This window comes from Phoenix dactylifera, unplaced genomic scaffold, assembly GCF_009389715.1.
Source record: "Phoenix dactylifera cultivar Barhee BC4 unplaced genomic scaffold, palm_55x_up_171113_PBpolish2nd_filt_p 001366F, whole genome shotgun sequence".
Classification (NCBI taxonomy): Eukaryota; Viridiplantae; Streptophyta; class Magnoliopsida; order Arecales; family Arecaceae; genus Phoenix; species Phoenix dactylifera.
In genome coordinates, this window is record NW_024068690.1 from 80,635 (window position 1) to 108,597 (window position 27,963).

The 27,963-nt window shown below is 37.8% G+C and overlaps 2 protein-coding genes across 3 annotated transcripts; one reads left to right on the plus strand and one right to left on the minus strand.

Annotated features, from left to right (window-relative positions):
- Nucleotides 1-484: 484 nt before the first annotated feature.
- LOC120108498 (CASP-like protein 5A1) lies at nucleotides 485-10,457 on the minus strand. 2 transcript variants are annotated; one of them, XM_039122098.1, is made up of 4 exons: nucleotides 9,624-10,457; nucleotides 1,285-1,417; nucleotides 1,128-1,166; nucleotides 485-913 (listed from the first exon to the last, which is right to left on the minus strand). In XM_039122098.1, the coding sequence occupies exons 1-4, from the start codon at nucleotides 9,833-9,835 to the stop codon at nucleotides 722-724; spliced, it is 576 nt and encodes a 191-aa protein (XP_038978026.1). In that variant the 5' UTR covers nucleotides 9,836-10,457; the 3' UTR covers nucleotides 485-721. The 2 variants fall into 2 exon arrangements, with proteins under 2 accessions (XP_038978026.1, XP_038978027.1); XM_039122099.1 differs by lacking the exon at nucleotides 1,128-1,166 and having other exon boundaries at nucleotides 9,624-10,452.
- A 6,195-nt stretch (nucleotides 10,458-16,652) lies between these two features.
- On the plus strand, nucleotides 16,653-27,640 carry LOC120108504 (serine/threonine-protein phosphatase 6 regulatory subunit 3-like). The gene is given in 15 exon segments (XM_039122109.1): nucleotides 16,653-16,720; nucleotides 18,722-18,826; nucleotides 20,641-20,727; nucleotides 20,867-20,942; nucleotides 21,049-21,123; nucleotides 21,237-21,260; nucleotides 21,262-21,291; nucleotides 22,113-22,170; nucleotides 22,522-22,640; nucleotides 23,807-23,901; nucleotides 23,995-24,200; nucleotides 25,717-25,814; nucleotides 26,220-26,323; nucleotides 26,403-26,568; nucleotides 26,667-27,640. Coding segments are annotated over 15 exon segments (1,551 nt in total). The 3' UTR covers nucleotides 26,907-27,640.
- Nucleotides 27,641-27,963: the final 323 nt, after the last annotated feature.

Consider the following 27,963-nt stretch of genomic DNA (forward strand, 5'->3'; position numbering starts at 1 on the left):
TTTGAAGGAGCGCTTGAACGGAACTGGACTGCCCTAAACCGCTTACTGAAAGGCTCAACGAGCTACAACAGGCAGGTCCGATTGCAGCAAAATGGATCCTGAGTATGTACCACACAAAAAACAAAAAACACAAACAAAAATAAAAACAAAAAACGGAGTGGACCTCGTGCTACACATAGATGCACCTATACACACATTGCTACGCAAACAACGCGCAGCAAGAACCTAATGATAGTGGGGGAGAACTTCAATCAGTTATACCCTTCCCGCTCCCAAGGGCCTGTTATTTGAAGGATAAAACAATTATCCGGAAATCTGAATTTTTTTAGATAACTATTTCGTAAGCAACATTTAGATAGAAAAATAATTTATCCACATTCTCTTGTATACTGAAAAGTGGCTTCAGAATGTGTTATCTATGTTCTTTTGCATCCCCTCGGGTTTCCACTGCTGCAATACCCATAGGACATCATCAATCAAAAAGTTTTGGTACAGCCAATGATTCACATGGACAGCATGCCAGCATTCCATTATCATGGAACAATTGCAAGGTTTCACTTTGCGATGCCAATAAGTAAACATGCACAATTCTTAAACACTGACCATCATGATATACAAATGACAGCAATGGATATGTTACTGTAGACGAAAATTAGAAAAGAAGAAATTCCAAGATCACACCAGCACACATACAGTTGAGAGAAGTGGATGTTCTGGCTTTTCACCTGGACGCCAATGACCAAAAGTTTAGGAGAAATGATGGGGAGAGTGCAAACCAGCTGATGAAGGCCATGGCTGTAGCAGTCTGAAAGCTTGTGCAGTGATTTTCTGAACAGATGTTCAGATCATTGCTGATCAAAACTGTGATGCCCGCGGATGCACAAGCTGCTGCAAATGTGAGTGTGTACATAATCTGCGACAGAATAAAACGATCTCATCACATGGAGTGACCAAAACCATTCAGTACTGGAATGTCAAGACCCCAGCAAATTTCATTTGGGCCTCTACTGATCTAGACTCAGTACTCCATTACATCCATGCACACACACTAATGGGATAATATATTTCCAAAATAAATGTTTGTTTCTCTAAAGAATAATTTTTAAGGCATCATTATTTGTACTCACACAGATTTCACGTCCATCTACACATATGGGGGAAGACCGCTGAAACAAATGTCAGATGAATATATAATTCAAAACTCTCAAGCATTTTAAATAAACTTCCAGCACAGATTCTTGAAATGTGTTGAATGTCCTCTATTTATCTGACTACTGTTCTTACCCCATCTCCAATGGTAAACAAACAGACAGCTCGGGAATTCCGCAAGCAGCGTTTTACTAGAAGGGCATAGATATCCACGAAGGCTAGTGAAAGGCTCCACAAGCTCTGTAAGATGACTGCTGCTACCAAATAGCTGCAGTCAAGGCCCAAAATCAGTCTTGTTTCGTTGCTAAAATGAAGTTGCTAAGAATCTTGCACAAGATAGTAAAACATTAAGAAACTCTCATCCACACTATCTATCTTGAAGGCTGCATCATGTAAAAAAGCAATAGGACAAAAGCTTTCTTTATAAGAAAAATTGTGAAAACACCATAACTTCCATAAATATAGAACACGCAAGGCTAATTACTTAGCAACTGCCAAATTTCAAATTTTGCAATGTACAGTCATGAAGGGCATAAGAAAGCAGTTTGTTCCTTTGTGCCAAGCAGTAAAACATTAAGCATCTTTTATCCACACTATCTATCTTGAAGGTAGCATCATGTAAAAAAGCAATAGGCCAAAAGCTTTTTTTATAAGAAAAATTGTGAAAACACCATAACTTCCATAAATATAGAACATGCAAGGCTAATCACTTACTTAGCAACTGCCAAATTACCAAATTTTGCAATGTATAGTCATGAAGGGCATAAGAAAGCAGTTTGTTCCTTTGTGCCAGCCAGCAGTTGTAGTCCAAAATCCATGGACAATATTAGGGGTTTAAACTTATAAAGGTGGTTCAATGAATTCAATTAGGTGGAAAATATGTTTTCTAGTAAATACAAGAGGAAGAAGCAAACATAAAGCTTGAAAATCTGAAGCACTGAATAGTGTAGATGCTAAGAACTTCAAAACATATAAGAGAAGTCAAAGGAAACAACACTAGAAGGAAAACGACAAAGTTCTAATAATCTAGGAAGTTTTGACTTCTCATAAATCTGCAGGGCTTTGGGTCTTGTGGCATGAAACCATCAATTGTGTGCCTGTTGATTTGGTGCATGTAATAGATATTCTTGTCTTCTAGATATTATACTCAACTCAACTAAGCCTTAATCCCAAACTAGTAGGAATCAACTACATGAATCCTTTTCCTCCATTCTACTCTATTTAAGATCACATTTTCTAAAAGATGTAGCAAAACCAAATCTTTACTACTTCATCACATGTGATTTCCAATTGATCTCTAGCTCTCTTTCCTTCTATATGTATCAAATCACTCCTTTTACATATCCAAACTATCTAAGTCGTCCTTCTCTTACTTTATCTTCAATTGATGCTACATCTACCTTTTTATGAATGACTTCATTTCTATTCGATCTTTTCTTGTATTAGCATGCATCCATCTCAACATCTCATTCCGTCCATACTCATCTTATGCATATGTTGTTTTCTAACTGCCCAACATTCTAAACCATAAGACATAGCTGGTCGTATGGCTATCCTATATTTTTTTCTATAACTTAGTAGGTATCCTATAATCACATAATATCCCAGTCGCATTTCTCCAATTTATCCATCCTCCTTTAATCGTATGCATAACATCATCTTCAATCTTCTATTCTTCTAAATAATCTATTTTAAATACCAAAAATGATCGCTCTTAAAAGCTTCATGATCTTCAATTTTTACTACATCTTCATCTATACTTCTAATTTTACTAAAATTGCATTCCTTGTCTATCTTAGTCTTATTTAACCTGAAATCCTTAGATTCTCATGCACTCCCCCATAATTCCAACCTACGATTAACTTTAACCTTAGTTTCATCCACTAATGCTATATCATCCGCAAATAGCATGCACCAGAGAATATCGTCCTAAATATACCCAGTAATCTCATTCATAACTAGCAAAAACAGGTAGGTACCCAAAGCAGATCGTTGGTGTAAATCTACTGTGATTCGAAACTCACTAGTATTATCATCGTAGTTCTCACATTAATAACTACTCCATTATAGATGCTCTTAATCACATTAATATAACTAACAGAATTCCTTTCTTTTTTAACACTCACCATAGGATTTCTCTAGGAACTCTATGATATACTTTTTCTAAATTAATAAGGACCATATAAAGATTTTGTCTGTTTTCTCCATATTTATCTATTAAACACTGAAAGATAAAGTAGCTTTCACAATCAACATTCCTGGCATAAAACCAAATAGGTTCTTTGATATTTTTGTATCACATCTTAACTCAATCACCCTTTGTCAATGTTTCCTTATATGGCTCATGAGCTTAATATCAACATAGTTAGAACAATTTTGAATATCACATTTATTCTTATAAATCAATATTATAGTACTCTTCCTCCATTTATCTTAGTCTTTATGATCTTATTAAATAAATTAGTTAATCAGTTACTCTCAAGTCACCTAAACACTTCCAAACCTTAATAAGAATCCCATCAGATCCAACTATTTTTCCTATTTTCATCCTTTTCATAACCTTCTTTACTTCTACGTGTATATTAAATATTTCAGTCTTCAATGGAAATAGTAAGGTAGCCTAAACCATTTACATGATTTGCATCAAATAGCTTATCAAAATAACTCGTCCATCTTTCTTTGATCTCGTCCTCCTTAACCAAAACTTTTTAATTTCATTTTTGATGTATTTAGCATGCATCAAGTCTCTAGTTTTTTTTTTTCTCTTAAGTCATGCAATATTATAGATATTTTTCTTCCCATCCTTAATTTCTAACTTGCGATATAACTCTTCATACGCTTTCAATCTACCCACTCATACTATCTTCTTAACTTCCTTCTTAGCCAACTTTTATAAACTTCCCTATTCCTACATTTAGATAGTCTTTTATAGGACTCTTTTAGGTTTGACGACCACCTGAACTTTCTCATTCCACCACCAAGTTTTCTTACGTAATAGCTCCTTTTTCTTTGATTTTCCTAATATCTCTGTAGCCATTTTCTTAATATTGTTAATCATCTCTTCTCATATGGCATTGATTTTTCCATTTAGACCTTATTTTTCTTCCTTCAATATTCAATCCTTAAAACCATTTGTTTTTCTCCTCTCAAATTCTACCACCTAGTCCTCGGGTTCTATTTTTTTTGGTCCTTCTCTTCTATTTCTTAATACACACATCTACCTACCAATCTATGTTGGATGTTTAGTCTCTCATCTACTATAACATTACAATCTTTTTACACAAAACTCGATGAGTTTATTTAGTAAAGAAGAAATCTATCTGACTAATATTATACGTACTTTTAAAAGCTATCAAATACTAGATCATATGCCATTGTGAACTCTAAAATAGCATTCTTCCTTATTTCTATCTTCGAAACTGTATTCTCGTCACACCCTTTCAAAACCTACATTATATATCCCCACATGCCTCTTCAAATATCCTCCAATAAATATTTTTCTCCAATAGGTATCTCTTGAATTGGCCCATCTATATCCTCCCAAAAGCATTGCTTTGTAGCATTATCCAACTTTACTTGAGGAGCATAAACACTAAGGATATTATTAGACTCCCTTCCTAGCAATAATTTTATCAAGATTATTCTATCTCTTACGTTCATATTTTTCACAACCTTATCTTTTAAACTCTTATCTATAATAATTCCTACTCCATTTGAATCCTAGTTTCTAGGTATACCAAAGTCTATAACCCTTCTTACCAACTTCCTTTGCTTCTTCTCCTATCCATTTAGTCTCTTGCAAGTTGTCTTATACATATTATCTTGGAAAAAACTGTAAGTTACATTGTATGATGCTTATTATGTTACTTAAATATGTCATTTCAATAATTAATGCCTTTATCCTTCAACATAAAACATTAAAGATGTATGGCTTAATTTAATTGTGAATTTGCATAATTATGTAAGGATAACTGAATTTATGCTCTGATTTTCAGAATGTGAATGTGAAAGTCAATCGAAATAGTGGTGTTTGGACTTGAAACAAGAGGTGGAAACTTGTGTTAAGGTACAGCCATTGCTTGCCACCGCTGAAGGCCAAAACTGCAGCTTTTGCAGTTGCATTCTATTGTTACCAGATGATATGCTCGCCATTTGATGTAAGTTGCCTTCTGCCATTGAATATTAAGAAGACAAAATCAAATTTTGAAAGAGTTTTCTCCCTCAAATTGCTTTAAGATCTTGGTTCTCTATTTTGAGTCAATCCCAAAAAGTTTTTGAGCCTTGAGCCACCCATACTCAGTTTAGCATTATGCCACCATTATTAATGCTAGTGTAATAGATGCAATCTGATTCCACTCTTGCCCATGTGATGGTTACAGTTCTTTTTTTTTTGAAGGGGGGTGCAACACAATCGCAATTCTTCTCAATGCTCCTCGAACACAATTATAGCTACTACTTTAAGTTTCACTGTCGTTGTGTTCTGAGATGACCTAAGCTACTTTAAATTCTGCTATCGTGATAGTCCAAGATGACTAAAGCTATGTTGGGATGCCGAATAACCAAGGTTCACTATCTCAGTATCAGACCCCATACTGGTACCATCATTGTGCCAGTACACCCGGTATAGGAGCCGATTCAGTGTATTGACACTTGATACGCCTCTCATACCACGTACTATTCGATATCGGTACAGCATGGAAATATTGGTATGCACCAATACCGTCCGGTACGGCAAACCACACGAATAAGTGACCACATCTTTAACATATATATGTACATATATATATACATACATACATATATATATATATACATACATGCATATATATATATATATATAAGCATTGGTATTCGCCCCCGAGCTGGTTAACCAATGAATAACTTTATCTGGCTGGTGCTCCTATGACTAGTGGGATAAAGTCATGGAAAAAGTCCAAGGGTGGAGAGGGAGAGAGAGAGCATTTTATGGCTAAAGTTATTTTACCCTGCTCCTTGAAATAAACTTACCTAAGTTAAGCACTTTTTTTGGGCCTTGACCAAATAAGTTTATCCACCATTTTCTGGATGTTTGGCTAGTTAATAGGATAACTTTATGTTATCCACCTTAACCATCATCCAAACACAGCCTAAAAATGCAAACTTGTCAGAGTAGGAGAAGTAGATCCTGCAAAGAGAAAAATAACAATCTTTTCAAATGTTAAAGCCTGGAGAAGCAGAGACATATACTCTCTTATATGTCTCTAGTGCAAAGAATAGCTAATTTGATGTGAGTTGCATGAACGTAGACATGAAAAAGGACTGAAGTGTACAAATAAGGCCCTGAATTCTATTTAAGAGATATAGAAAATGATCGATCACAGCAATTAGATGCATCATGCAAGATGAAGTTCCCATTGTCTATAAGATGAATTTTCCTTAAGCCATCCACCTAACTGATACTCCAAATTTGCATATAACGCCCATGGTGTAAGCATTCTAAGTCCTGACTCATTTACAAATAGAAGTACAGCAAACTTCCCCACGTTTTCATGTTCTTGTGCTTGTTTCCTCCTTCTGTGAGTTCCATAGCCCATCTCTCAAAACTCGAGCATTTTTCACATCACTACCCTCTCTTAAATCCCAAGAGTAGCAACTCAAATTTGAGTATCATCAACCATCTTCTCTGCAATTCTTAATTATACTCCTAATACAGTTCCATTAATTAACATTGTAGAAAGACCATCGAAGTGCACAAGGCTCCCCCCATCTAGGGAAGGTCTGGTGTATGCAACTTTACCCCCATGTGCAAAGAGGCTATTTTCATATTTCAATCTCACGACACCCAAGTCGCAATGGAGCAAGCTTACCATTGCACCAAGGCCTGCCATCCATTAATTAACATGGTATTATATATTAGTAACATAAATCATGGCATAATCAATGAGCTCACTTATGGCATTTCTGAAGATATAAACATGGCAATACCATATGCGACTAATAATCCACATGCAACTTCAGCATCCCCTTGCTTAACACCCTCTAACTGGAACCTCACTAGTATTAGAACAGCCACTTACAACACACATCATCATTCCTTCGTGTATCTCTTCGAGAATCAAAATATGCTGCTTAAGTATATATTTCCTCAACACTCACTTATGATTCATTTTATATTATCAAATTTTTATCATACGGATTATTCTATATAATGAAAGCTTGTTTTTACATTTTAGACACCTTATCTTTTGCATAAATCTCTCTATAATTTCCGAAGTGACAAGGACCAAAATGATTGACCATCTTAGCATAAAGCTCTTCAACTATTGTAGCTATGTTCTCTATCTATTTCACAGTGTTCTCTTATGTAACTTAATAGTGTGGCTCGTAAGTTCAATGACATGATAGATGATAGCTGGCACTATTTCAAACTTCCCTTGATTTAGTTAAAGGGCACTATGGTGCCCATAAAATTTAGCCATTTGTCACTTCCTTCTTTCAAAACCCCACTGAATAAGCTACTTCACCAGATCATTGATTTTTCTTTTTACTCATGATCCTCTACGCATTGAATGCGAAATTTCACAATCTCAAAGCCTTGCCTTTTAATGTCACTATATTCTGGCTATCCAAATAACTGCCTGATTTTTCTCCGTCTTTGCCTCTATTGCGGTTGCCCTTAAACTACATTAACAAACAAAAGTCACATTGCTCTTTGGTCTTAAAATGCTCGCTTCTGGTGCACCGTCTGCGCATGAAAAAGACAATTTAACACACTAAATGTTCTGTATCCTTTCCTCTTAAAGTCCCAGTATTGCAGCATTTGCAGAAAATAGCTCTGTTCCGGCCCCCATTTACTTCCTATTTGTAACTAATATCATAATCTTGTTTCTTAATGATGAATATATCATGATTTACAAAGCCTTAATTCTCATTATGCATAACTATATAAGATAAAAAGGCGTCCATGATATTGATTCATGTATATTGTAAACTTTGTCGGAATCTTGACTAATCGTAGTTGTTGGACTTGAAAGTTCAAAAAGATATCGTAACTGACTTTAGATTAAATTTTTTTAGCAGTTGCTGAAATCCTGAAAGGATATATAGAATTGGTAGGTCGAAAAGGATTAGCCAACTGACTGCACAACCACTAGGGTTTATGACTGTAATATGAAAAATAGATGAAAACTTAGCAAAACTGCACCAACAACTAAGTAATGGGAAACAATAATAACCCACACAATTGGTTGGTCTCGTATTGGTTGGAAGCCTCTCTCCCTCTCTCCCTCTCAAGGTATCGAGCCTCATAAAAGTCACTAAGTCTTGGTAATTATAAGTTATTAAGAGAAACAGAGGAAATGATGTTCAGTCATCAAGAACATGTATGCTAGATGACATATTAGGGCTGAAAGCAAGTTGGATTATATCTGACCGTATCCATTTTTATATTCGATTCGGATTGAATTCGGATACTGCTTTTTTGGTCCGATCAAATATGGATACGGATTCGGATAGTCAGTTCAAAAATCTTCTAGATATGGATATGGATATGGATATGAATGCGGATATACCTAATTTTTTTCGGATTCGGATATCCGTAGTAAGTGAAAGAAGAAGTTTAGGTTAAATTAAATGAGAGAACCAATTGAGTGATTAACCAAACTTAAACTAAAAGAAATTCAGATATCAGATGACCATTACTTAAGACAGTAATCCGAAAATGAAATATACGATTCGAATAAAATCCTTCGAATCATCACGCATGCCTGAAATGCTCAAATCTTTCATTCATATGTTTCGTCCCTCTCTCCTCTTCATCGTCTTCAAGCAACTAGGATTTCGAAGATCCGTCCATTTCTTAGTTTCCAGCCGAATATTGCAACCAGCAACAACCGTGAGATACCCTGGAGCACCATAGATCCCGTCTATTTCAGTAACGAACAATCTTGAACAATATATTCTTTATGAAATTGTTAGTTTTTATTATTGATAAATGCTTGTTAAACTTATATTTTTTTAATTGAATCTTTTCTTTATGATTATGTCTCAATTGCTGGTTTTCATCCTTGAATTTTGATCAAATTTGATTAATATCCAAAAAATAACCAATTCATATCCGTATTCGAATAAGAAAATATGGATTTGTTTAATATTTGATTCGTATCTGCATCCGTTTATAATAAATATGGATATACTCAATACCCGATTGCATCCGTATCCATATCCATTTAGAACATATATTAATTTTGATATCCATTTAATATCTGTATCCGTATTCATATTCGTTGAAAAATATTGATATAAATATGGAATATCCGATCCATATCCAATCAGTTTTCAGCCCTATAGCATATCATGGTGGCCATGGCATGTCAAAGAAAGATTCCCAAAACATGCACAAACACACAAAAATAATAATAAAAAAAGCATGATCAAATAGCAAAATGAACAGTGGAGAAATGGTTCCGATGTAATGTTCAGGAAATTATTTTTACCAGAAGGCAGTGACGGAGGTGAAATCGCTGGTGGAGGTCATGACGGAGAGAGCGGCGGCCGCGAATATGAATTGGCAGAGGCGCAGGACGAGGCCTCCGGGCGTCCCGGGCATGCCCTGGATGTCCTTCATCATCACCCTCGGCGGATTCTCGGCAGCATCCGTGAGAGGGGGAGCCTCCACCGGATGCACCGCCGGCCGACTCACGAACATCTCTCCTACTACTGCTATTAGGCCAACCTCCAGATCATAGATGATGATGACCTGTCGTGGCCAACAAAAACCCGCCGCCTCCTGCCCCGATCGGAGAGGAAGTCTGATGCCTTGACGAGTGTAGAAGGATTCGGTGGCGGAAAAGCCCCGGACCGGAGGGCGATCAACCGGCTCCAAGCCCTAATTATTACTATTGTTACAATTAATATTATTCTTGTTTTCCACTTTCGCTGTTCTTTTTTGACTTGCTGGATTCAGGAACCGTGAGAGAAGAAAAAAAGGGAAGAGATCGACAAAAAAGCCCTAGCTCCGACGAAAACGATGGAGGAGAAGAAAGAATAGTGAATGAATTCAAAGGTGGCTCGGATCAATTGACGGGGAGAGCGAGCAGGGAAAGTGAAGAGGAGAGCGAGAGAGAGCGGGGGAAGAACTGGGGAGGCAGAGGACGGAGTAGGAGGAAAAAAACCTGAAAAAGGTAAGAGCGCATTTATTCGGGCGTGCTTTGGGCGGCCGGTGAAGGAGGGTGCTTAGGAATTATGATAGCGTGCCAGCACCGCACTCGAGCAGCGCCCCTCTTCCTCCTCTCTTTCTCCTTCAGTTTTGTTTTTTTCTTTTCTTTTCTTTTTTAGGTAACTCTTCGGTTTTGTTAAATAATATATATTATATTTGGTCTGATGACCGACCGGCTTCCGGCGCCCTGCACCCGTGGGCCGACCCACGCCTTTGACACGAAATTTTTATAGATCATGCCCTACCATATAATACCAATTCAATGAGGGTCCATGTCATTATTGTCATTGCATCATCCATGTCCAGGCGCGGTATTTTTTTTTTTCCCCTTCTTTCGATATAAAAGCAAATGCTTCTAGTTACAAAAAAAAAAAATGCAAATGCTCCTGCTTCCACAATTTCGGCCGGCATCGTCCGTCCATAATTGGCACCCAATCTTCTCTGATCCAACAAGGGAACGCCGGGACCGATGCATACTTTCGGAGGTCTCGGTATGCTTCTTTTATGGCAACGCCTTGAGTGGAAGTTCCCAGAATGGAGGGCGCCTGCAACGATGGCTCGAACCAGAATCTTTTCCCGCGCTTGATTAGGATGGAACGATGCATCGCGACGGTAACGCGGGCGGAAACTAATATTCCTTATATGTTGAATTTTGAGTTTCGTGCTGACCATCTTGTGCCCAACGTTTCGTCGAAAATTTTAAAAGTCTATGGTCTGAACCTTGAAAGAGATCCTTGGTCCAAACCTGGTGATGACAATAAAGCTGGAATGCGTTTGATAGCATCTAGCCTTAAATTGTTTCCAATGATAATCAATGATAAGCGCCTCCAAGTAAAAATCTATCATAAATTGGCTACAACCCAAAGAACGCATGCTGCAGATGTCTTAAACCACGCATCAATTGGATATAAACATTTTTATGGTATGATATTATAGTTTTATTTAATTTCTAGTGTAAATTGTTCCCTTGAAAAAATATAATACATGATGATCCATGTCGCTTGAGTTTCAAAATGTGTATGTTATAAAACATGTCTATCAAAATCAACAAACTAAAATTTATATCATATAATCTTCAATATTCTTCTAACTATACAACTAAGTCTTGTCCAAGGTACTTACAACTCCGCCATGAGAAAAGTAGTATCATACAGGTATACTCCACCTCTTACCATATTAATATCGATATAATGAAGGATAACTCTCATGTTCTACTTGCTAAATTTATTTAATAATTATTCAACACAACTAATAAGGCCATGCTCTCCTTTTGGTCAAAAAAAAAAAAAGTCTATTGCTTTTATGCATTTTTGTATGTTTTTGGTCATCTTTAAAATTAGACGAGACACAATCAAGTATTTGCTCAAATGGTATTGCTCTTTCCCAAATGCTAAGGTGATCAAGGCTCAATTTTGACTATTATCTTGCCCATAATAGATGAGCTACATATTATGGTTGCAAGCAAATCTGGACTTGTCTGAAAGGTCAGGGATTGTCTATCTTGCCATATTTTTAATTGTCTTGCTGAATAAACTAGAACAATAGGCTTTGTTGCAACTTTTTTTTTGGTTCTTAGGTAAAATGGATTAATCATTGCTTTAGGTAAAACAGATGGTTTGAACCATATGAGAATGAAGGCAATTAAATTCATCCTAATGCAATTAATCTTTGAGTTATGGAGGTATTGGCCCGTCCGAATCTAAAAAGCAATTAATGGAATGTCGATCAACATGAGAGCCTAAAATTGACCTACTTATTATAGGCTGATGTACACATGACATAGTAGGGTGCTAGTGAAACTCTTATTTCCAAGCTCATCTAAATAAGGATAATCAACAAATTATTTTCTACTCATACTCGAACTCTAAAAGGCCCAATTCTAGTAGGACAGGAACTCTCCAGCTATAAAATGGCGCCAGGTAGGGGTGGCAATTGGGTCGGGTCAGGCATAAACAGGTCGGGTTAAATACAGGTCAGGTCAGAAAACTATAAATCTGAATCCGACCTGTTTATTAAACGGGTCAGGAATTACAAATCTGAACCTGACCTGTTTATTAAACAGGTAACCCGACCCGACCCGTTTAACCTGTTTAATAAACAGGTAACCTGTTTACCCAACCCGACCCGATCTGTTTAACCTGTTTGCCCAACCTGACCCGTTTAACCTGTTTAGACCTGTTTAATCTGTCCAACCCAACCTGTTTAACCTGCCCAACCCGACCTATTTAGACCTGTTTAGACCCGTTTAACCTGTTTAAACCAGTTTAACCCGTTTAACCTGTTTAGACCTGTTTAACCTGCCCAACAGTTAAACGGGTTAAACGGTTTAAACGGGTCAGACATCTAAAACCCGTATCCGACCCAATTAATAAACAGGTTAAACGGGTCGACCTGTTTACGACCCGAACCTGTTTAGGCCAAATCCAAACCTGTTTATGGTGGGTCGAACACGGGTCGGATTGGCGGGTCGGGTCATATTTTGCCACCCCTAGCGCCAGGGTACCAGATTGTGTGCAGATCTGCATCTTTCCACGATAAATTGGCTCTCAAGTTGACTGGCTCCCCTCAAGCCTCTACTTTGGACAAGATTTTGGGCGGCAATAGATGGTGTCGTCCGTGGAAACGAGACGTATCCCATTTTTTTCTAGATCGGATCCGAGTGTCTTTGGCAATAATCTCACTATCGATGCATCTGCAAACGCCTCGATGGTCGACTCCTCTTTTGTGACTGTTGTGGAGTGCCACCCCCTCTATGCATCGGATGTGCATCTTGTCATGAGACCGTGACAGAAGTCCCCAACTCACAAGTTGCCCCACCATGCCACCCATGATGCGAGCGTCATGCGCATGGGATGCATGGCTGTGCATCGCACTGGCGATGTTCTTCGAACCATCACAACCACAGCCACCATGGTCTCCACTGCAGTTTGCCACTATAGGCCACCTCCGGCTTCACCGGCACACCCCCGTCTAGAGGCTATCACCATCACGTCGTCTCATCGTCATCCCTTTCTGTTGAGAGATCCAATGCCACCATCCGTAGATCCTTCTTCTCCGCTCTGCATCATTAGCTTGAGCGCCATCCCACCCTGACCTCCCTCTTTTTTTTTTGGCTGAAGGACCTCCCTCTTTCATCCAGCAAAATCTTCCCCGTGATATAGCCTTCAGTGAATCTTCGCCCCCGCCCTCAGCAGGGCCCTCATCATGAGCGGCCACCACCTTCATCGTGTTGCCAGAGCCACAGCCACGCCCGCAGCCTTCAATCTGATGCCCTCCATGCGCCACCTATTTTCAGGCCATCATCACCACCATTGATGAGCTAGAGAAGCTTGCCTACCCTAGGTTGAGCCCCTCGACGAGATCGAGCGCCTTAAGATGCTCACTGGCAACCCAAAGCTCTACCTTGACATCACCACCCTCAACTCAACTCCAAACCTTTGATCGTGGGCCTCCTCTTCGGCATCAATTGTCGGGAACAAAAGAACCACCAAGCTGCCATCGTCCTCTTCAATAAGGGGTCCTATGCCGCCGCCACCCTCTCTCCATCGAGCAATTCAGCACCGTTGTCGTTGCTGCAGTTAAGGCTTGAACCCGAGCTCTCACAAAGAAGAACAATGAGAGTGGGTTAGATCAGCCTGCTCCGATTTGACTCGAATCCAAAACTTGAGGAGGACCCCAGCCAGTGCCGCATTAGCCCATTGCCACATCATCAAAATAGAGGACACATCAATGGCTCATCAACTGGCCATGACAGTAGCCACGCTAGCATCAACACGACATAGAGCCACATCATTATTGACCACATCATCAGAGTTGCCACATCAACATAGTTCAACTGCATTGACCAGATCGATCCAAAGGGGTATAATTTCTTTGAACGCCTAGTTCACCCATTTTTGGACCATTTCAGGACCAATTCCCTACATTTTCGGGTGTGCCGTTTCTATTTTTGGTTAGCCTTTATTCATCTTAGTTCTGCCTCTATAATTAGTTTTTTCCCATCTATTTCCACGGTTCATCATTGTGTACTTGTAATTATGGATAAAATTGATGCCCTTTTGTTTATTTTTACTGCTTTGGATGGATCCAATGCATCAATACTATTGAACCGACTCCGCTGGCTTGCAAAATGGCAAAATCTATCGAGCTCGGTGGCATGGGATTGAAACCCAAGCAAGGAAAATAAGGTAATGATAGCTGGATCGGACCACATTATATGTCATAGGCTTCAAATAGGTATGTACATATATGCTATGTGTGAATTGATTATTTATAATCTAACCATTTTGAATGATTAAATGCACAAAACCCTAACTTTCACAACTTAGCTCTTCTCCAAATGATGTGTAAATATCCTCGGGGATTTAAATCTTCGAAGTTGGACTATGAAAGTTACAAGGTGTGGGAACTATGGAACCCCTTACTAAATCCTAGTCATGGCTAGGTCCTCAAATTACAAGTGATGCCTTAATGCTAGCCGAGGGAAAATCCTAGCTATGGCTAGGTGTCTGGATCGCAAGTGGCACCTTAATGTCAATCGGGCTAAAATCCTAGCTATGGCTAGGTTGGATGAAAGTGTCGCACAACGAATAAAGGTCGACTTGTAGGGGGCAGTCAGCTAGCTGCTTTTTAGCCACGAGCTTGGCTTAATCAGTCATAAGCTAAAGCCAACCAAAGGAGAAAAATCTTAGCTACGGCTAGATCAGATGAAAGTGGCAGCCCGGCCCAATCGATTACGAGCTAAAGCTAGTGAAAGGAGAAAATCCTAGCTCAACCTAAGCACAAACATCATCCGACATTTTTCCAAACTCAACACAAGGGAAAAGGCAATGGAAGATCGACCTCATGCAACTACAACTCTCTAATGCCGACCTCAAGAGGATCATGACCTTAGCAATACGACCTCAACCTCAACAACACGACCTCAACCTCAACAACACGACCTCAAGCACTTGGACAATTTTTTTCTCCACTATAAGTGTTAAAAAAATTCATTTAAACTCTCTGTTAATTAACTTTTCATGTGAAGAAAAGATTTGGATCCGTCCAGGCGGAAAGGTAGCTCCGATCATGCAAAAAAGACCTAGATCTGTTCAGGCACAAAAATGGCTTCGATTGTGTAGAAAAGACTTGGCTCCGTCTAAGCACTAAGGTAGCTCCAACCGTGCAGCAAAGTTCTGAATCCGTCCAGGCCCAATAATAGTTCCAGCCGACTAGAGGACAAAAGCAAGAGATTGTTGATCTAATTTAATGGCAACTCATGCAAGATGGCCTAAAAGAGGGCAAAAGCCAAACTCTGGGAGAACTCACGTCCGAAAACTGACCTTAAGCCAAACTCCTATGACTTGCCCCCCTAAGGTTGTGAACGGAAGGCAAAGGCAAAGATAAGCCAATTTTCCTCAATAACGGCTCCTAGAGCTGACCTAAAAACTTAACAACCTCCGAAGATCGGACTAAGGGGTGAGGGTTTAGAAGTTGACCTCACACATGGACCTCAAAAAAGATTGTGGCCTTTATGGGCCAACCTTGAGCAATAACGACCAATACAAATTCGACCTTCAAGCTTGAGGCCTCCAAAGTTTAGACCGAAGGGCAAAGATCAAAGAGTCGACTTCAACTACTCTCAGGTCAAAGAGTTAACCTTAACAACCCAAAGGTCAAAGAGTTATCTTAATAGCTCAAAGGTCGAAGAGCAGACATTAACATCTCTCAAGTTGAAGAGCCAACTTTAATGGCTCCCAAGTTGAAGAGCCGACCTTAATGGCTCTGAGCACAAGAAGCCGACCACATTAGCTATTAGAACAAGAAATGACCAAGACCAGCTGAGATTTGCACGCTAGATCGCACTCTCGATCTATGATTTATATCCGTATTCGGATAAAAAAATGTAGATATATTTAATATTTGATTCGTACCCATATCCGTTTATAACAATTATGGATATGCTTAATATATGATTCATATCTCTATCCGTTTAGAGCAAATATGGACATTAATTTTAATATCCGTTTAATATCGATATCCGTATTTGTTAAAAAAATATAGATATATGAATATCCATTCAACCCTAATTTCAGGCACGAACTAGCAACATTCTAATCATCGTGGTAAACTTAACTTATGATTATTTTCTATTCAAAATATAGTACAAAAGCAAAGATAATGTTTTTTTTTTTCCTAAAAAGATATTGTACCACGCTATAAATTCATTTTTTTTCGTGCATTTTTCTGCCATAACTCGCTCTTCTGAGTGGCGTCCGATGCGACGCACCCTCTGCGCTAACCCTGGCCAATTGAGTCACCGTGAATGGCGCCAGTCAGGAAAACCAGGGGCAACCAGCCAGAGCAGATCGACGGAAGCGTTTATGATCCCAGGCGATCATAGTCAAACTCATCGCTTGTCGCTTTCAGGCTAACATTTTATTATTTTATTTATTGTTCCTCGGCTAGTAAATGTCGACCCCGTTTTGGAATCTTTCGCGATCCTACCCAGCCCTCCCCTCCTTCGTCGCGTCAGCTGCAGCCGCGGCGGCGCCTCCTCTCCCCGCTCCTCTCCTTTCGTCTGCTCTTCTAAATTCTAAACAAAAGCACACATACAGAACAATCAAACCCCCTTTTCCGCTCAACTAGGGTTTTTCTTCCCAGTCCCGCATCTCCTCTCCTCTGCTGCTGCTGTTAGGGTTTCTGCTTCTCTCCATCTCCTCGCGCTTCCTTGCCAGTGGAGCGGGCCGGACTCTCCTTCGCCGCTGCCATCCGCAAGCACCACCGGATCCTGAGAGCAAGTCCTCCCCGCCAAGCCGCGAGACGAGATGTTCTGGCGAATCCCCAATTTCTCCGCTTCCTCTCCAGTGAGTGCAAACCCTAGCTACAATTTCCCTTTTAACTTCTTAATGCGGTCGAAATTCATTCTTCTGCTGGATTTGACGGAGTGGGAGGAAAAAAAGACTGATGGGATTTCCATGTCTCCATCTCTCCTGTTTCTTTTGCTCCAGTCAGTGTTACTTCCTGTTTGGTCGAAATTTTTGTTTCCTCGCTCTCACAATAATCTTAGTCGTTCTTTACCTAGCGAGCGCTTGCTAAATAACTTTTGTTCGCCTGCCCTCCCAAGTTACCGAGTTCTGGTTTGCTAGATAATCACTGCATGCCATAATTCGGGCAACATTTGGTGAGGCATGTCGAATTTGGTATGGATTTGTTTTGTAACCACATCAGTTGCTCTCCTAGGACACAGTTTTAGCTGTCATTTCTTCACGCTTTTTCTGAAAGTACCAATTTGTAACAATCTTTTCCATTTTTTTCCCCAAAGAAAAATGATAAATAACCTTTGCTCGGCGGCTATTAATGGAGCCAAGTTCATGCACTCGCTGCAGCGGAGCTCGATTCTTGCTCTGCTTGAAGCTTGTTTGGGAAACATGAGCAGGTGGACCAACGTATGTTGGATTCTGTCAAGACTGTTCCGTGGGTCATAAAAAGTTGCTATTACAAGCTCTTTATTGTTTATTTGGTGCACTGTGCCAGCTGACAGGTCCAAGAAAGAAAGAAGAAAACTTACTAACCACTTCAGTGGAACTAATTTGAAAACTTAAAGCAAACAATTGCATTTGCTGTAGTTATTGTAACATACCATCGTTCTGTATAATGAGATCGAGAAAGCACCTGAAGCAAGATCATCAATATATCTAATTCAGTATTTTATCAGTATTTTATGTCCTATGCTGAACTTTGCTGGCAAAACTCCTTGGTTTTAAATAGGATAGGAAAATTTATGAAATTTGCCCCAAGAACCCGCCACCCCCCTCCCCCATGGTTGCAGTAATATCTTCTCGTTTCCTTTTTCAATTGTGATTGTAAATCTAATTTGGAGATACTTGGATAACTCTGATTATTGGGTCATGTGAACCTTTGACTAAGCGAGGGAAGAACGGGTGTCTTGAATTTTGCTACGAAGTGTATTTCATCCCAGCATACTAGAGTACATCATTATGCTGCTCCTTATCTAATTATTTGATCTTGACTATATGGTCAAAGCTTCTAGATAGACATCAATTTTTTTACTTGTTGACTTTCCAGTAAAACATTGCCTTTTTTTGTCATGTCATAAAAATTGTAAATCGCTAAACCCTTTATAGAAAAAGAGTCGCAAACTGTGGGCCCAAGGTAACCCTACTGAACTTGCTGATTGTAATTATCACGCATTCTGCTGGCTATATTCCATGTCCATGACTTTGTCAGAAATATATTTACTTTCTTTCTATTTATTTTGTGATAGTTAATGATTACAGTTGAAAACAAAGCCTCCTATTCTATTTATTATCCAAATAACACACTACTTGAATTATTTTGTTCTTTCTTATGTAGTTTATATTATTTTTGCAGGTGGAGTTCGTTTTGGGACAAAGAGAACTTCACATTGGAAGAGCTTCTGGATGAGGAAGAAATAATCCAAGAATGCAAAGCTTTAAACACACGCTTGATAAATTTGTAATATATCATTTTCTATTTCAGTCCTGTATCATATTTGTAGTGTTAGGCAATATAAAGAAATGCAGTCTGAAAGCATGAAAAGATGGCTTTTACGTCTATGATTGCCTATCTCTATCTTTTACTATTAGGGAACATTACTAACTTAATCTGCAAGCCTTATCACATCGATATGTTCTTAAATTAAAGATCTTGTTCATTTCTTATAAAGTTTGTACCTTTTGCATGTTCCTTATATGACACTTACCGATGTTGTTAAGATTGGTATCGAGCTGTAAAATGTAGAGGGAGTTAGATCGGATCACAGGTCACAAGATTTTGTTCTTTATTTCCTTCAAAAAATTTAAAATACGAAATATGAAAATTGAAATATGAGTCAACTACAAAATAGACAAATAGAAAATAAAAGGCTATACATATAAAGTACTAGTTGGTGGGTGGATAAATAGAGAATAAAAAACCACACTTACAAAAAGCCTATTTTCCACCAATGTAAGCCCATAACTCAATGGGATCAACATATGCTCATAAATAGCAGGTGTAATGAAGCAAACAGTGTGTTTGGTTATCCAGTCTTTTTAGATGGAATGTCTTGGAAAGAATAATGATAGGAATTCAATGTATGGTTGTAAAAATACAAAAATCATTTTTTTAAAAAAACTACATAAAATCCAATAAACTGGTTTGCTAATTTTACTACTCAAGACTTATTAGCCATAAGTAAAGCCATACTTTATAAGAAATGGAATCGGACATAATTTAATATGTAAATAGCCTTAATCAGCTTGGGTCTTATGGTCCAAGGGACTATATAATCTATAATACTAATTTAATGTTATGATCCTAATTGATCCTGATCCGAGGATGAGATCTAGATCATTTGAGTCGATTTTGATCTGGATAATAAGATCTACATTGTGATTTGTGAGATTTAAAAAACCAGGCAATGACTACATTATGCTATAACTCTTCTAACTTAGAAAACATATTTCTCTTCATGTCTAGTTGTTTCTATTTAGAAGTATAACATTTATAAAGAAATCATTAGGCATAGTTGAGAATGACGATGTTTTAAAATGTAGTATATGTGATTGTATGCATGCCTGCATATATGAATATGGTCCCTTGACTGCCACTGAGTTGCCTATTTGTGCTTACTATATTTGGCCATACTGCATATGGGCTGCATATGTGGCCTGCTTAAACATTTACAGGTCACAAATGCAACCCACTCTTATGTAGGCTATGCAGACGAAGCAGGTTCAAAATAATGACTAGGTTTCATGCGAGAGTTTCAAGAAGGCTTGATACAATAATAACATTATGCATTAATTATGTGCTAACAAGTAGTAAGCACTAAATGTTAGTTGCTGTTGTTATTAATATCGACATTGCTGTTATTTTATCCAAAAAAATATACGATCACTATTGCTATTTTTATTGTATTTAACATATTTTCTTTATTTTTAAGTAGCAAAAAATGGTAATTGTATATGCCCCCACCCTGTACTGCCTGCATACGACATATGCCACCACCATGTGGCCCACCCTTGACCACCTGCTTACCACAGCTGTCTTTTATAACATGGAAGATATAAGCATCCTGATGTCTCCCTTTTTATGTCTAAATGTTTGAATTATTGGGTGGAAACATAACAAGCACCCATGCATTTAACTAGTTGTATTTGAGGATATCTACAATTGGTGAATTTATTATCGTGAAAATGCAAACTAGTTTTCATGAATTCTAAGTCAGGGATGGTCCTTTTATTGCGAATGCCAATGAACTCATAGTATGCTTTATCCATTTCCAGTCTTAGAGATAGATCTCAGGTGGAACAGTTGCTGCGGTATATTGTTGAAGATGCTCCTGAAGATGCTGACAGCAAGCGATCTTTCAAGTAAGTCCAATTAATGGGAAGTTGATCAGTGCTTTATCATTTTCTGCATATTCTCTTTGTTGTATGTTCATTTTTTGACATTAAAAAAATATCATGACTTCCTTTTTTCTTGACTCTTGCTTTTTTTTCATTGATCTAGATTCCCTTTCATTGCCTGTGAGATATTTACCTGTGAAATTGATGTTATTCTTAAGACCTTGGTAGAGGATGAGGAGGTATGTAGATATTTCACAAATGAAATTCATGCATCTTTTTGGCTTATGTAATATTAGTTGATATGCTCAAGGGCACTCATTGTTGGCTATTCTTTTGCTGTTGCAGCTGATGAATATGCTGTTTTCTTTTCTTGAGCCAAACCACACACATGGTTCGATGTTGGCTGGGTATTTTAGCAAGGTCTATTGGAAGATTTCTTTTTTATTTTGTTTGTATTTGATTGTTTGTGGCTTAGTATCTTCTGTACTTAACTATTTAATGATCTGATCAAAACTCCTGCGATTCTTTCCTAGGTTGTAATATGCCTTATGTTACGGGAAGACAACACAGCTTATGAAATATGTCCAAGTAAGTTCTGAGTCTTCTCCTGACATACTATGCAAAAAATAAAGAAAGTTGATTTATGTCAGTTCGTGGATTTTATATTGACAACCCAGACTTGGATTGGCTAATTATAGGAATAGAAAGCCCAAATAGGCTTTGCAGGGAAGCCCAAATAGGCTTTGTAGGAAAGACCTTTACTTGAATGGTTTTCTGAGCATATTTAAATGCACTCATATCTTAAAAATTCTTATCATCTCCTGTTAGTTCATTTCCCACCATTTTGTAATGTTTTTGGACTTGTTTCACAAAGTGGCCTCCTTGTTGCTCTCAGCTTGTTAAAATAATACGTAAACAACAAACAAAATAGATAAGAAACACCAGTAGATAGAAACTTTTGATATGTAAATGGGTCATGCATGTGTATGGCTGAAGCTATTCTTAATCTCTTACCTTTTTTATTGTTATTAGCTGTAATTGTTGAAGTCAATAACGTAGAAGCTTAATATTTAAATTTGTGGCTATGATGCTTGTACTTTTTTGCACTTATGTTTTTAAAATAAGTGCTTTCATAAAGCCAATCTTTACTTGATCTGTTTGTGGGTTAAGACTTGGAATTGAGACATCATATAGTGACATTTTTTAATTCATTTTAATAAAAATTCATTACTTAATGGAGAAATGGTTTCTTGAATTAGAAACATATTACTAATTGAAAAGTCTTCTTACTTGTGTTGAGTGAATGCAATCTCTTTTAAGTTATTCTTTATGATTCTTTTAAAGGCAAAGCCTCTGTATATTTTTCCCCCATTTATATTAACATGTTCTATGCTTTGTTTATCAATCAGGCCCATAACACCATTTTCTGCCAATTGGTTGATATGATAGGTACAACATCGATTATGGGAGGTTAGTACTTCATACAGTTGCTTTTGATGTTTTTTTTTTTTCCCAAAAAAATCCCAGATGAAGTCTTTTCTTATCAGAAGAGTGGAAGCTTCATACTATATTCCATAGTTATACTGTTCAAGTTACTATTTATCTTTTATGTTCTAGCAACTGGAAATGATCTTCCATGGTCATTGTACCAATCTCTTGTTATTATATCATCGTGGAATTATGCCATGAAATCCTGGTGTTTGACATACTTTTGTTTTTGTCAGTTCGGTTTAGTTCTTGTTTCTTTGGCATTAACCTGAGTGAATATTCCTCCACTGCAGATTATATATTTTATGCTTTTCTTTGTTTTCATTGAACAGATTTTGATTCGACTTGTTGGTGCTGATGATCATATATATCCAAATTATGCGGATATCATGCAGTGGTTGGCTGATACTAATCTTCTTGAAATGATTGTGGACAAATTGAGCCCATCAGTAAGTGCATCAAATTACTTGTTTTCTGTGATATTGGAAGTGTCTTAATAAAGTAACAGGTGCCTTTTACATAGAGACATTCTATTGAAGCAACCCATCATTCATATTGGAGATGACTGATATATAATATGCCCGTATTGTTATATGACTGATGGTGTACTTAATAATAGTCCAAGACATGCTTCTGGAGATTGGTTTCATAACTCCTTTATTAGTATCTTGTATATTGAACTAGTTGTAGCTATAAAACTAATCCTCCTGCCAAAAGTGGTCAGCTTCATGACCTTTTCTTTCACCATTAATTCCTTCCAAGACCTACATCCTTTGTCTATGTTGGCCTTTTGCTTGTTTCTCACAGCAAGTGGCTTATGTTGCTATTTTGCTCCATGGAACGCCCGAAAAAATGGAATTTTAATGCTATACATTCATTTTTCTTTTCTTTTCTTTTCTTTTTTCCTCGCTAGCTCTGAACCTAAAGGAAGACCTCCATCTTTCTTATCCAGTCATGCTGTCCATGTATTAAGACTAAGCATAATGCATGCAATATCCATGCATTGGGTCCTAAATTAGTTAAGGACTAGCAATACCAGCTCAATGTTTGGTGCTGATATGCGTACTGGTCCAGGTCTCAATGTCGATATTTTTCTAAGACAAAATGGAGATTTCTACAATCAAAATATTTTATATCCAGATTTTTATGTAAGAGATGATTATCTGAAGCTAGAATTGATATTCCTGAAATCTTCACCATTTCTATTTTGTTGCTTTTTTTTTTAGTTTAACAGTTATTACTTGGGATAACTCTGTAAACACTGGATTCAATTGACACTAGTTCCATAAAGGGCAAGGATTGTGATGGAAGTTAGGAAACAGGTTAGGGAACAGGGATAAGCCAACTCTGCCCAGCCCTGGAACTTTTACTCCAGGGTAGGGCTCTTTTGCCAGGAAAAAATATTCTAGCACTGTCTAGGTATGAAATTATGTGTTTTTAGTGGGGTATGGTTTATCTCACTCTGTTCACCATGCTATTCTCAAATCAAGCTCGGCACCAGAGTCTCTATTCATGGTTGCATTTTAAGTTGTAATGTGTTCTCATAAATTCTCGTATTCATACCCTAGTTGGTCATCTGCTTTTTGTTTGTCTTATTATCTTTTGCGTCAACCAGAGTTCACCTGAAGTTCATGCAAATGCTGCTGAGGTGCTCTGGGTCATCATCCGAAATGCTCCATCCGCTCTAGCTGCCAAAGTTTCCAGTCAAAGGTATTTGTTTAGATGATCAGTTTTCCTCTATTCTTTATGATGTATTCTTCTATTTTGGTTAATTGTTTGGTTTCACTTGATGTTTATATGCAGCTTTGTTGCAAGGATATTTGGTCATATGCTGGAAGATTTGCTGTGTAAATCTGCTCTTGTCCACTCATTATCAGTATGCATTGCCTTGTTGGATCCTAAAAGATCTGCTTCTTCTGCTATTATTCATTCTGTCAGAAGTCAGCATATATACGAACCATCTATTCATGTTGATCCTGAAATTGTTTGTGCCATGCTACCAAAATTGGGTACGTTAGCAAGATATATTTTATGTGTTCTGTTTGCATGATCCATTTTCTGCTAACTAGTGTCATATTCTCATAATTTATCTTGTCCTTATTTATTATTGTTTGCCCAAAAACTTGTCATTTTTGTTGGTGTGTTCTTAACTTCTCAAGTTTTAGGTGGTTGCGGTTTCTTGTTTCAAAAGGCTTTTGCATGTCTTAGATTGAATGGCAATGAGGACTTCAGTAGCATCATTTGGTATCATGGAGTGAGATTTTTCATGCTGAGGAACTGAATGGAGGAAATGAAGGGTTTGGGTGTTAATAGTTAAGTGATGTTGCTGTGACTTCACTTGGGGACTTTGTCTTGGAAGAAGTTGAAGATGTTTAGGTTAGCCTGCGAAGGTATAAAAATTGATTAAAAAAATAGGGTTGGAAATGAATGTCATGTAGTAATGGGGTTGTTTTATTTTTTTTATTTTTAAATCCAATATGGAAGCAACTTGGAGTCCCTAGGCTATTACTCAGGTGTAAGTTTGGGCTGTCCACTAGATCTAGGGATATGTATGGAAACGTCTCTTTGCTCTTAGGACTTCTGACGTGTCATGCCATTTAAAAATAGTTCACTGGCTGACGGATGGAGGTTGGAACTCTCCAGAGTACCATATTCGCGTGCCCACAGGGGCGGAGGGAGTTGATAGGATGCAGTGTTCTCTTTGAATAAATTCTTAGTGTTAGAATCAATTTAACATTTTATTCTGATGTTCAAAGGATCAATGATAGGCCTGCCATGGACCACTCTCTGGACGGGCCATCCCAAGCCTGCACTTCATTTGGGTTCAAATTCAAAGTTGAAGATTAGGCCCAAGCTCATCCTGGTCCAAAACAACATTATCCAAGCCTGGATTGGTCTGTCTGAATTTGGAGCGTGGGGGTGTTGGTTGGTGGATGGTGGATGGTCCAAAGGAGGAGAGAGAAATGATTGGATCCCCATGTATACATGTCATGAAGTTCTAGCTGTTCATCAGCTGGTTGACCAGGCTATTTGCAACTCCTTACATCATGGGACCATAGATAGAAAACTGTCAGAAGATTATTTTTGCTGCAGAGATACTGTAGTATTGTTGATTCCATGTAGTTACCTAGTTTTCTAGTAGATCTCTAAGCTCTGCTAATATTGAGCTCTCTAAATGTTACTAAATTTTATGTACAGTTCTCTTTTTGAAAACTTTTGATTTTGGAGGTTTAGATTGTTGTGTGGATTGTAGGGTATTCTTTGGTCCATCTTGAAGTCCTGTGGTACCTATAATCTTGGAACCATCGAGCTCTATGATTGTCAATAATAACTCATTGTTCGGGCTCTGCAATTAATGTGATTCCTATATGACTAATAGCTTATTACATTTCAGTTCTTTGTCAGTATTCACATGTTCTTCAGGAGCTTTGTTTAGTTCAATCCATTTAGTTCAGTCTATCATAAGCTTGCATTTGGTTTACTATTGGTTGTTAACTGCACACCTTTGACCATGTTATTTTGCAGGTGACTTGCTTAAATGTTTGGATGTATCATCTGATGTGAATACCCTGCCTACTACTTATGGTCGACTACATCCTCCACTTGGGAAGCATCGCCTAAAAGTATGTACCTTCTGGAGCATAGTTATGCTTTAATCATTAATTCTTGTGTAGGCAATGTGCCTTCTAGAGCATAGCCGTGCTTTAGTTATGGATTGTTGTGTACAAAATGGTTGACTAATTGCAAATAACAAAAAAGAGCAAAAGTTGTAGTGGCAACAAAATAGCATACAACAGTTCAGCTTATATACCAATAACTGATTCTGTATTGAGTATGCATTTTTTTTCATACACCAATATTTGGCCTATTCTTTGTCGTATTTTCTGTTCTCACCTAATTTGAAAATAAAAGCACTCTTTGAAATTAATAAAACAAGTTCACGCCTCTTTTGCAATTTCCAAAAGGTCTCTGTGTATTGCTATAGATTTAAACATTGCTTGTATAAATTTTGTATATTGGATTTCCAGATAGTGGAGTTCATTACGGTGTTGTTGGAGACTGGTAGCGAAGCTGCCGGGAAGGAATTGATTAGATCTGGGGGCATTAATGGTGTTCTAGATCTCTTTTTTGAGTAAGCTATATTATCTGAATTCTTGGCAACTTATGCACATTGCTTATTGTATTGATTATGTTATGAATGATTGGTGCAGCTATCCATTCAATAATTCATTGCATCATCAAGTAAAGAGCTTGATAATGTCATGTCTGGAGAGCAAGCATGTTGCGATTGTTGATCACCTCTTTTGTGAATGTAATATAATTCAGAAATTTCTACAAGCAGACAAAATTCCTTTTCTTTCTAGAGATTCTAGTGTGGTAAGTATTGGTGTAGTTTCTTTTTCACAGTTATTGTAGCACATGATGCCATCAAATTTTTTTCTTTTTTGATTTTTAAATAAAATATGGCTTTACAGGTTACCATACCTGCTGCCGGAAGACAGCCACCTCGGGCTGGCTACATTGGACACATTACACAAATTTGCAACAAACTTGTTCAACTTGGAAGCAGCAATGATCATATTCGGGCTTACTTACAGGTTAACTATTTTGTGGATTTCTTGTATCTGAAAAAAGCTAGTTTCATTGTATCTGGTTGTTCATCATTCTTATTCTCTCTGTGCCTGGCATATATCATGCAGAAGCTTGTTAAGTAGCTATGGTAAACCTTTCATGGTGAGGAAACCTTTCATATCAGCTGCATTAAGGGCTGTATATTTTTCTCTTTTTTTTATTTTTTTATGAGGGCTGTACATTCTTAGTGAAAGATAGTGGAAAGTATGGAGTGGATATTTCCTTCAGAAATTAGGACCCTCCTTGGAGATTGATGAAGCTTGAATGAGGAAATGTTACACACTTGCTCCCAATGTCTTCATTTAACCCACTGAAAACTCAGGTTGCTGGCATATACTTCGCTTAGCCCTAACTTAAAAAGTTAGGGAGCTGTAAAAAATAATACTAACCACCAATCAAGGGATGCCATGTAACTATTCAAGGTTAAGGAGCCTCATAGGAGGCAGGGACAACTGCTTATTTTCTGAATGTATGGACCGTTATCTTTGTTAGTAAGGTTCACCGAACTGGAACCAAGTGAGAAGAAAAGTAAAAGATAATAATGTGAGATGATATGGACATGCATAACAAAGATATGAGGGGGCCCTAGTAAGGAAAGGCTCTGTTTTACAGTGCCTTGCAGTCATGGAAGTTGCGAGGGATCTAGAAAACATCATTGTAAAAAGTTGAAGGATATCCTTAATAAAAGTCATTGATGGCTGACCAAGATAATAAAGATCATTGGCAGTTATCCAGAAAGCCTACTGCAATTGTTGCGAATTGGCTTGATGGTAATGAGTGGTAATTTATGGACGTATTAATGTATTACACACTTATATGTAAATGCAGTGTCTTTACTAGATAAGTTCTTAAGGGGTAATTCTTCTGTCATTATTGAACTACATACTCTGGGAGAGTAGATATTCTAAGATGGGATAATTTCAGTCTTTCATGTATACAATATGGCCAATAAGTGAATGCCATTTCATAATCTTGTTTGTGGATGGATTGTTGAATCTATGTTCCATTATTTGTTCGTATCTATCTTGTTGATTCTGTACATTTTTGTGGCGAATAACTGAGTTTGGAATACCAAAACTACCATAATCCTGTTTAGTCAACAAGCATCCAATTTATGTATATAATTTTTCTCTCTTAAAG